The 10,121-nt window shown below is 38.2% G+C and overlaps 1 protein-coding gene across 2 annotated transcripts in view; it reads right to left on the bottom strand.

Moving 5' to 3' along the window:
* Positions 1 to 252: 252 nt before the first annotated feature.
* Positions 253 to 10,121, bottom strand: part of CFLAR (CASP8 and FADD like apoptosis regulator) — a 98,032-nt gene continuing 88,163 nt past the window's right edge. For both annotated transcript variants that reach the window (XM_089670306.1, XM_089670315.1), the window contains exon 10: positions 253 to 8,931. In XM_089670306.1, the coding sequence (XP_089526432.1) occupies positions 8,808 to 8,931 (124 nt within the window). In that variant the 3' untranslated portion in view covers positions 253 to 8,807. The remainder of the gene's footprint in view (positions 8,932 to 10,121) is intronic.

Below are 10,121 nucleotides of genomic sequence, written 5' to 3'. Positions count from 1 at the left end.
TGACAGCGGCAGAGGCCAATGGCTACCACTGCTTACTTTGAGCCAGTGAGGAGGGAGAGAGCAGTTGATCTCGTGCACAGCGCTGGATCGAGATTGGGCTCAGGTAAGTATAAGGTGGGGGCTATTGGGGGCAGGGGAGCTTCACTCATAATTATATTGTAAAGAGCTGAGCAAACTATTGGCGTTATATAAATCCTGTATAATATTAAGGTTTTTTACCATACTGCAGAGAATGCATTAATGTACAAAAACTTTCTACCTTTTAGAACCACTTTAATGTCCTTGATATACAAAAAGTGAGCTGACAATTCAGCCTACCATAATCCACCTACAACTGAACTTTTAGTTTTGGATGCACTGATCCTTCAATAATGCCACCAAAAGAATATAAAAATTATCCTACTTTCACATTAGAAATACATTAATTTACAAATGATAACAGTCATATAATAATATAGTTCGTACTTTATAATTATATAATATAGTTCATGAATATAAACAAACTTTTTCATTTATGTTACTAGCATTTAAAAAACTGGAAAGACTTTGGGTGACACTCCAAGTTCTCATCCTTTTACATTCTGGTGACTCATACCAAATAGGGTGCTGGCATGTGGAGAGCTGGTCCTGGCTCGATATACACACACACACACACTCACAAGGGAAAAAGAAACAAGACGACCAAGTATCAGAGCGGTAACAGCGGGTTCAGCCTGGCTTCATCCAGGACACACTCACTGACACATTTCACCTCACGCACAGGGCTCAGTCATAGAGGACCACCATGACTGGGCCCTGTGGGCAGGGCAAAACGCAGGGTGTAACCAGTGGTGTATTAATTTCTTGTGCTGCCCTAGGCAACACAAGAATCTGGCGTCCCCACCAGCAGCACCCTTCCCCCTCATTGCCACCACCACCAACCCCACTGCCAAGACCTGATCACCCACCATCCGCACCACCATCCCCCCCCCTACCCATCGCCGCCAACACCCATTCACCCAAATAAAAAAACTAACCTGCACAAGAAACAGCAGGCCATCCCCACACCCTCCAGCAGGGTGCAGCCTCTTCACCAGGTCCCTGTTCCTGCCACTTCTTCCAGGGGGCGGCGGCGCCCCCCTGAAAACTGCCACCCAAGGCAAACGCCTTGTTTGCCTCGTGGTAAATATGCCACTGGGTGTAGCCTGGAAGAAGCCAAACTGAACCCACTTTTACCTCTCTGATACCTGGGCTGGTTTCACTGAGTGCAGGGTCTTGTTAGTTTTTCTCTAGCAATTCATAGATCAACTTTACAAAGGCTCTTTAATTTATTGCTTAGTAATGGTCATAAAAGAGATTTACATTTGTAAAAGCGTGTATAGAGCTGAACTAGCATGCAAAAAAAACGATTACAGTTTCATAGTGAGAAAGTATGAGCAATAATACTGACACTACAGTTAGGAGCAGAAAAGATATACATATATGTTTTATGCAGCAAGGTAGAATTTCAGGTTACAGGACAACATAGATAAACTGCTATACAATACTACACTACATACAACTTTTTAATTCTGCAGCTATAAAAATAATATATTGAAGTGCTTTCATTAGGAATTATAGGAGAATAGGCCATGTCACTATATAAATCCTGTATAATAATAATATTAATGTCACCTGGCCAGTGTGGGCTGCAGCTCCTGTACTGGATCACCCAATGAAGTTATAAGTGGGTATAGGTAGAATAGGACGGGTGAGGAAAGAATTTAGTTGTATGGAAATTCAATTATCATTAAACTCTGCTTTTGCTGTCACACACATGAAAAAATCCCAATGAAAAAGTAAATTTCATTTGCAATAAGGTTTAGGAGATCTTGCTGCACTTTAAATGGACGAAATTAGGGCTCGTTTACACTTGTGGTAGTTTTCACTGCCCTTCTTAAAAGGGATCTGCGGTGGATCGATTTTCGGAAGGCAGTTTCACAGGCAGCTGAGAGGTGATATCTCACCTCTTTACCACCTGTTTTAATCCTTGCAAGACAGCAGTCACCACAGTCTGGGCAGTTGCATTACATGCAGTTGCAGGGCAGTTGTCCCATTCACCTATATGGGTTGTGCTTGGCAGCAGTACTGCCACTACATTGGGTATAATTTTTGTCAAGATGTGCACCACCCTGGCCATCTCCTGTATTAGGTTAGGGTGGGCAATTGGGGGGGTAAAATTACAGCTACCTTATTTTAATTAATGCCTTATTTTTTTTGCCACACAGCCGTAAGTGTACACAAAGTCTTTTTGTCAATTAGCAAGGTTGAGGATCACACATGCATGGCTTTCTCATTATCAGTTTTAAAGTGTACCTAAAAACCAAGAAAAAAAATATAACATATTGCAGTACTTGGAAGTGGTGTCTAAAATAGTTTACTTTTTTTCACCTGGTGATCCTACCGGTAATATATTTCCTGTCCCAGGCTGGACTATGCTCATTGACTGTACTGCATCTATGGACATGTTTGTTATAACTACAGAACACTTTCCCTTTCCTTATCTCCATAAAGTGGGGGGGGGGGATACATGCTTGAGATACACTGAAGAGCTCACAGGACAGCTCTGGAATCCTGACAAGAACAACAGGTATTTTTTGCACTTATCAAACAGATAAAAAAAAAACACTTTCAATGCAATATTTAACAGAACAACAGGGTTTTAGAAATTATAGACAATTTAAGAATACATTGTAAAAACATAATGATTCTAGACAGAATTACAGTATGAACAGCAGATAATTCAACTATATAAAGCTACAATAGTACATATCCTTTTATTGCCTCTTATGTATCTTGTCTTATAAATGAGTTTACATTTTCTTTGGTATGTTTTCTTGTTTGAAAAACTCAAATCTGAAATACTTTCAGTATTTCAGTTGTTACATTTTGATTAGGATTGGTAGCCTGTTTATTTTTCATATATCCAGCCATTTTTACAGCACATTCCTCAACTACTTGATGAACAATTTTTAAAAAATCACTTCCCGATTGGTAATTTAAGACATACTAACAAACTTTCTGAATATAAAGTTGTAACTTACACAAGCTCTTCAGGTTATGACTCGCATCTAATTTTGCCAAAACATTAAACTTCCTAATTTGTTAAAAATCATCTCCTGTGATAATGATATAATGGATAACATCTGCCAAAAGTTTTTCTTTTAGGCCTGGAAAGTTGGTGATGGCTTTGACCAAGGCAGGAAATTTTAACAATGGGCACCCATGGAAAAAATAAAAACCTAAGGCCTCGTTTAAACTAGTGGTTGGGGGAGGGGGGGGGGTTAAAAAATGCGTGGTTGAGCCATGTTTTTAGCACCTACCCCCAATGCATGTAGTTGTGGTGCATTTATTCACCATCTGTAAATTGCCTTTGAAAAGAAATCTGAACACATCGCTTTTCAGAGACACTGAGGTTTAGATGCATGTCTAAAACAAACCTTACAGAGGTCATAAGGCTTTTCAACACTAGCCAATAGAAAGAAGTAAATGTTTTGGCTAAGATTCAGCTTACCTTAATGATAATTGTATTGGCTACAATCACCTGTTTTTTAAAAAACGCTTCTCAGTACTGTAGGTGACTGTACATGGCCCAAACTTTGATGATAATCCACATTTAGGTTGTCTGACATCAACAAAGGTCATGCTTTGGAATGAGGGGGTGGCATTAGATCACTGTAGAGAAACCACTGCACTGCCCTCACACAGAGCTCAGTGGCCTTAGTATACTGCAATATACCTCTGAGCATAGGGCTACAAAATAAACTGTAAGACTTGTTATTTACTGTTCCAAAACACATTGATTTTCTTTGTATAATTTTCTGCTAAAATACGACTGGACTTTAACAAATGAATAATAAAAATATAAAAGTATTATACAAAAATCAGTTTAAGGAAAAACTGCAATAATAACTGAAAATATGTGCTCACTAACAAAAATCATATCGTCATATTAAAAATCTACGCTCAAATATCAGAAAATTGGCAGCAAGAGATATTTGTTTAATTCATCAGGAATAAAGAATGATATATAAATTATATACTACTGCTTTAAAAAATAACTCTAAAGTCACTTCCATTTTTTCAAAACTATCCCAGTAATGATAACATTAGCACACACAAAGCTAAAGAAATTCCACATAAGATTATAAATTATATATATATATATATATATATATATATATATATATAGAAAATTTTCTGTAGTAAAAAATATAGGGATGCCTCAAAGCCTATGTATAATAACAATAACATTTTAATAATATTATAAAAGGAAATGTTGTACATTTTAATGTACATAGGGTTAAAAACTTAGATATCTACAATTATGCCATGGTAGTTTAACAGGCACATATATTTTGACATATAATATAGCGTTTTAATATGAGCAAAATAGTGTTTTAGACTTTGGACCCTATCTATAATGGAGAGTAAATACCACTCTTTACAGGACATCACAGTGATTCCTCCACATTGCATCTGTGATTTTACGATTAATACATCAAATGGCAGTCGCAGTGTGGCACCTGAAGTGTCCTATACAATGTTCTCTGCATAATGCCAGGATAAGAGGAGAGCTCTCTGTCATGTCTCCATGAAGGTCTTATGGCAAATACAACCCTGATGGGTAATATATTTAACCCACTACACTTCTGTACATTGATGTATAATGTAACACAAATATAATGTACTATGTGTTGTAATGCTTTTATTGAAAATTGTTGTTTTACTATAAATAACTTAAATAAATAAATCTAAAAAAATGTAATATATACTCACTAAGCTTCTACTCTACAAAGAGTTCGGGGACAAAATGAGAAAATGAAAATCCGAAGGACAGATACAAAGCAATTGTAAAAAAAAGAAAAAAATCAGTTAATATTTAGCTACAAAAAAAAAATAGTAACATCATTTTATATAGAAAGCACATGAACAGTGTCTAAATATGACTGCACAGATCCCTCCCTATGTACTATTTTACCCAAGCTTAACTCTGGCTATAATTCAGTTACCTGCAGGGACACGAGGTGCTTCATGCTCATACTAGTGACGAGCTGAATTGCCCTGGGTTTGGTTCGGATAAGGTTTGGAGAACTTGGGGATCACAAACCCCATTGAAATCAATGGAAGCCGAATCTTCCAATTTAAAAATGTCCATCTATGGGCTAACGGGGTATCAAAAAATAGCATGGGGTGGCGGTGGCTATGCCCTGGGGAACATGTACCGATGCAAACAAAATAAATAAATAAATTTCATTTGGCTGGCAGCAGTGATTTTTTTTTAACCACCTCAACACCAGACACTCTCCCCACCTTCCTGCCCAGGCCAATTTTCTGTCACACTTTGAATGACAATTGCTTCGTCATGCAACACTTTACCCACATGAAATTTTGATATTATTTTCACATAAATAGAGCTTTCTTTGGTGGTATTAAATCACCCCTGGGTTTTTTTATTTTTTGCTAAATAAACAAAATAGACTGGAAATTTTGGGGAAAAAAGTGTTTTCTTCGTACAGTATCTGTCAAAGAATTTTGCAAATAAATAATTTTTCTTCATCAGTTTAGGCCAAAATGTATACTGCTACATTTCTTGGGGGAAAATAACCCAAATCAATGTACATTATTTAGTCTGTAGGAAAGTTTTATATATATATATATATATATATATATATATACTGTATATATGACAACTGATCAATCTTGATGTACTGACAGCCTCATTTCTCATGTGGCTTGGAAATGCCATGGCAGTACAAATGACCCCTTTTTGGAAAGTAGACAGTCCAGGGTATTTAGTAAGAAGCATGGTGAATTTTTTTTTAAGTTGTCATTTTTTGTCACAATTTTTTGGAAATGAAATTTTTTTTTTTCATTTTTCACAAATTTTTTTACATACTGTCACAAGTACAGTACAGCTTCATCATATAACTGGTGGTTATCAGGGACACTGGTGACCGTATGTAAAAAAAAAAAAAAAAAATATATATATATATATATATATATATATATATATATACTGTATTTAATTCTTATTTATTTTTTTAAATTTTTTTTTTATTTTTTAACCACTTCAAGTCCGGACACTTTTACCCCCTTCCTGTCCAGGCCAATTTTCAGCTTTCAGTGATATCACACTTTGAATGATAATTGCGTGGTCATACAACACTGTACCCATATGAATTTTTTTGCAAAAGATAAAACTTTATTTTGGTGGTATTTATTCACCACTGGGATTTTTTTTTTTTGCTATATAAATGAAAACTTCCCAAAATTTTGAAAAAAGTTTTTCTTACAAAATTTTGCAAATAAATAATCTTTATTCATAAATTTGGCCAAATTTATTCAGTTATCTTTTTAGTAAAAAAAAAAAAAATAACCCAAATTAGTTTATTATTTTATTTTTTTTTTACATTTTTATTTTTTTTTTATATTATTATTTGTTTTTTGTTTTTTTAACATGCTGTCACCCTAGCAGTACAGTGTAACCATAGTGACACTGTACTACTTGTGGGGGGTGAAGATTTTTTTTTTTTTTACACTGTACCCATATGAATTTTTTAGCATTTTTTTTGCAAAAGATAAAACTTTATTTTGGTGTTATTTATTCACCACTGGGATTTTTTTTTTTTGCTATATAAATGAAAAAGTCCCAAAATTTTGAAAAAAAGTGTTTTTCTTACAAACTTTTGCAAATAAATAATTTTTATTCATAAATCTTGGCCAAAATTTATTCAGTTATCTTTTTAGTAAAAAAAAAAAAAAAATTAGTTTATAACCAAAAATTATAATTTAAAAAAAAATTTTTTACATTTTTATTTTATTTTTTTATATTATTATTATTTTTTTTTTCTTTTAACATGCTGTCACCCTAGCAGTACAGTGTAACCATAGTGACACTGTACTACTTGTGGGGGGTGATGAAGATTTTTTTTTTTTTTACACTGATTGCTTTTACACCTATAAAGGCTGTAAAAGCAATCATTTCTCCTTCTCTCTGGCTGCATTCTTGCAGCCATTGAGAAATACTTTCGAGCTGTGATTGGTCACAGCTTGTCACATGGTACAAGGCTGTTGTGAAGAGCCTTGTACCATGGGACCTCTGTGATCATTCACAGATTTCACACGTAGTAAGCAATGATGTCAGAAGTGACATCTTGCTTACTACTATTCACGTGATCACTGATTGGCCAATCAGTGATCACATGATCGGAACCGCACACAGAGGTCCCGTACAGGGAGCGCACACAAGCAGGGAAGCAGGGAGGACATTTATATACATGGGCCGGATAGGAAGTGGTTAATACCTTTTTTTTCTATTATTTTTTTAAATATACTGTGACCAGAGCAATACAGTGTTACCATAGTAACACTGTCCTACTCTGGGGAGGTGGTAAGGATTTTTTTTTTTTACACATTATCATAGCTTATAACAGTGATGATCACTGCTATAAGCAACCATTTTTCTAAATGAAATCCATTCATTCAGTGTGTACTATTGTGAATAACTGTGATTGGCGCAGCTAAACACATAGCACAGATGGGCTATGATTGGCCCTGTCTGTACCATGTGATCACTGTAACAATCACAGAGATCACAATAGTACACAATGAATGGTATGAATGGAAGCCATCCATTGTGTATAATCGTCATGTAATCTGCTGTGATTGATCACCAGTGCAGTACAGTGTCATCGTATAACTGCTGTGGCGGGGACCAGGGACACCAATTGGTGACAGTATGTAAATAAAAAATGTAATAATTTAAAAAATATATATTTTTTCACACACACTAAGATTTGTCCATTTATTTTAATGGTATAAAAAAATACATTTACAGAAGTATGGCCAAAGGTCATACTTTTGGTCATACTACTGTGGGTTACAGGAGTGCACTTAGTTGAGCACTCCTGTGACCCAGATTCAGCCAACAGCACGCTAAAGTCCACTTTTGGCTGATGTCAAAGAGTAGGTCCATGCTCTGCAGAAATCCCGACACTAATGTTGGGATTCGTCCAGGTGCCTATCAGCTGGCTCAGCCTCTCAGTGCATCCCTCCAAAGCCCGGCATGGGCAGAGCACAGAACGGTGACTGACAGTCACCGCTCTCTGCTCAGAGCGGACCCAGGGGCGGACTGGCAACTCATGGGGCCCCCGGGCAATAGGGGATCATGGGGCCCCTGTGACCTTGCCCACACTCAAATCACACCCAAAACAGCCTATGAAGGGTACCAGGGGCATCTCATGGGGCCCCCTACTGACCCCGGGCCCTCGAGCAGTGCCCGAGTGCTCGAATGGTCAGTCCGCCCCTGAGCGGACTCAAAAACTAAGGAATTAGTGAACTCAGTTCCCTCAGTTCTCAGATCCCTCAGTTCTCAGTGTAGAGCCAGCAGGGGATAGCTGCAGCTTCAATCGATGCTGCAGCCATCTAGGTGAGTATGTGTGTTTTTTGGATCCTGCACTTCTCTTTTAATATGGCATACAAGAGTAGTAGACAAAAAAAAGTATAAGAATCACTTAGTGCTGAAAAGTCTATGTTCATGGAACACAAATAACAATGCCAGGGCGTAAGGAGAAAGGCTGAGCTAATGAAGACATGGTTGTGACTTTGCCTCTTTAGTTCCACCATATGAAATCAGGACCGTCCAATCACATTCTACTGTGGAGACTCTAGTGGGTTTCTCATAATTATATGCCATCCTTTACCTACAATTTTCACTACAATGGATCCTTCTATTCAACTCGTCCCATTTCAAGGCAAGATGGTTTTCATTTAGTACTTTTATTATTTCACACTGGATGAATAAAGAGTTTTTTGGTGAGAGTATGTTGTAGCAGTACTGAGTATCCGCTTTGCTTGCTGTATATAATGTTATTAAGTTCTGTGTGAATCTCTTGAATGTCCTGGTGTTTCCTGCAGCCAAAAGAAAGAAATACTTTGTTAGCAACTATGTAAGACAGATTCTACTTGTACATTGAAAGAGAAACAATAAGCATTTAAACGCACTTTCCACTCTCTAGTTCATACAAACAAAATGTGTTGCTTTCTTCTTCAGGATCATATAGAAATATGAAGTGTAATTTGAAGCACACGCACATCACTCCCATACTTAAAAAACCCTCCCTGGATCCCACCGACCTGAACAACCTTAGACCCATCTTCCTGCTGCCATTTACATCCAAACTCCTTGCACGTTTAGTCTATAATCGCCTGAGTTCCCACCTCACCGACAACAACCTCCTTGATCCCCTACAGTTTGGCTTCCGTCCCCTACACTCCACCGAAACTGCCCTACTCAAACTCACCAACGACCTGCTAACCGCCAAAGAAAATTGGCCACTATTCAGTGCTCCTACTCCTCGACCTCTCCGCGACTTTCGACACAGTTGACCACCCCCTCCTCCTCAAAAAAACTACATTCTCTTGGCCTCAGAGACTCTGCTCTCTCCTGGCTCTCTTCCTATCTATCACAGCGCTCCTTCAGTGTTACCTATAACGCTACCACCTCCCCCTCACTCCCCCTCTCTGTTGGGGTTCCTCAAGGTTCTGTCCTAGGGCCCCTTCTCTTCTCCATCTACACCTCCTCCCTCGGCCAACTGATTCACTCTCACGGTTTCAACTACCATCTCTATGCCGATGACATGCAAATCTATCTCTCTACCCCTCGCCTCACCCCCTTAGTCCCCGCCCGAATCACTAGCCTACTGAACGACATATCAGATTGGATGTCACTCCACTTCCTCAAATTAAACCTTTCCAAAACTGAGCTCCTAGTTTCCCCCCCAGCCCGCGCCACCCCCCCCCCCCGACTTCTCCATCACGTCCAACAATGCCACCATCAGTCCCACCCCGCAAGCCAGAGTACTAGGCGTCATCCTAGACTCCAACCCCAGGTCCAATCACTGACAAACTCATGTAGACTCCAGCTCGGCAACATCTCCAAAATACGTCCGTTCCTAACCCCGGAAACTACTAAGCAACTCATTCACTCCCTTATCATATCACGACTCGACTACTGTAACTCCCTCCTCACAGGCTTACCTCACCACAGGCTATCCCCGCTTCAGTCTATCCTGAATACTGTGGCCAGACTCATCCACCTT

The sequence above is a fragment of the Staurois parvus genome, unplaced genomic scaffold, assembly GCF_062004578.1.
Source record: "Staurois parvus isolate SC_StPar_1 unplaced genomic scaffold, SC_StPar_1.0 ptg000011l, whole genome shotgun sequence".
Lineage (NCBI taxonomy): Eukaryota > Metazoa > Chordata > Amphibia > Anura > Ranidae > Staurois > Staurois parvus.
The sequence above is the reverse complement of the archived record's forward strand: the minus strand, read 5'-3'. Positions and strand labels throughout refer to the sequence as shown.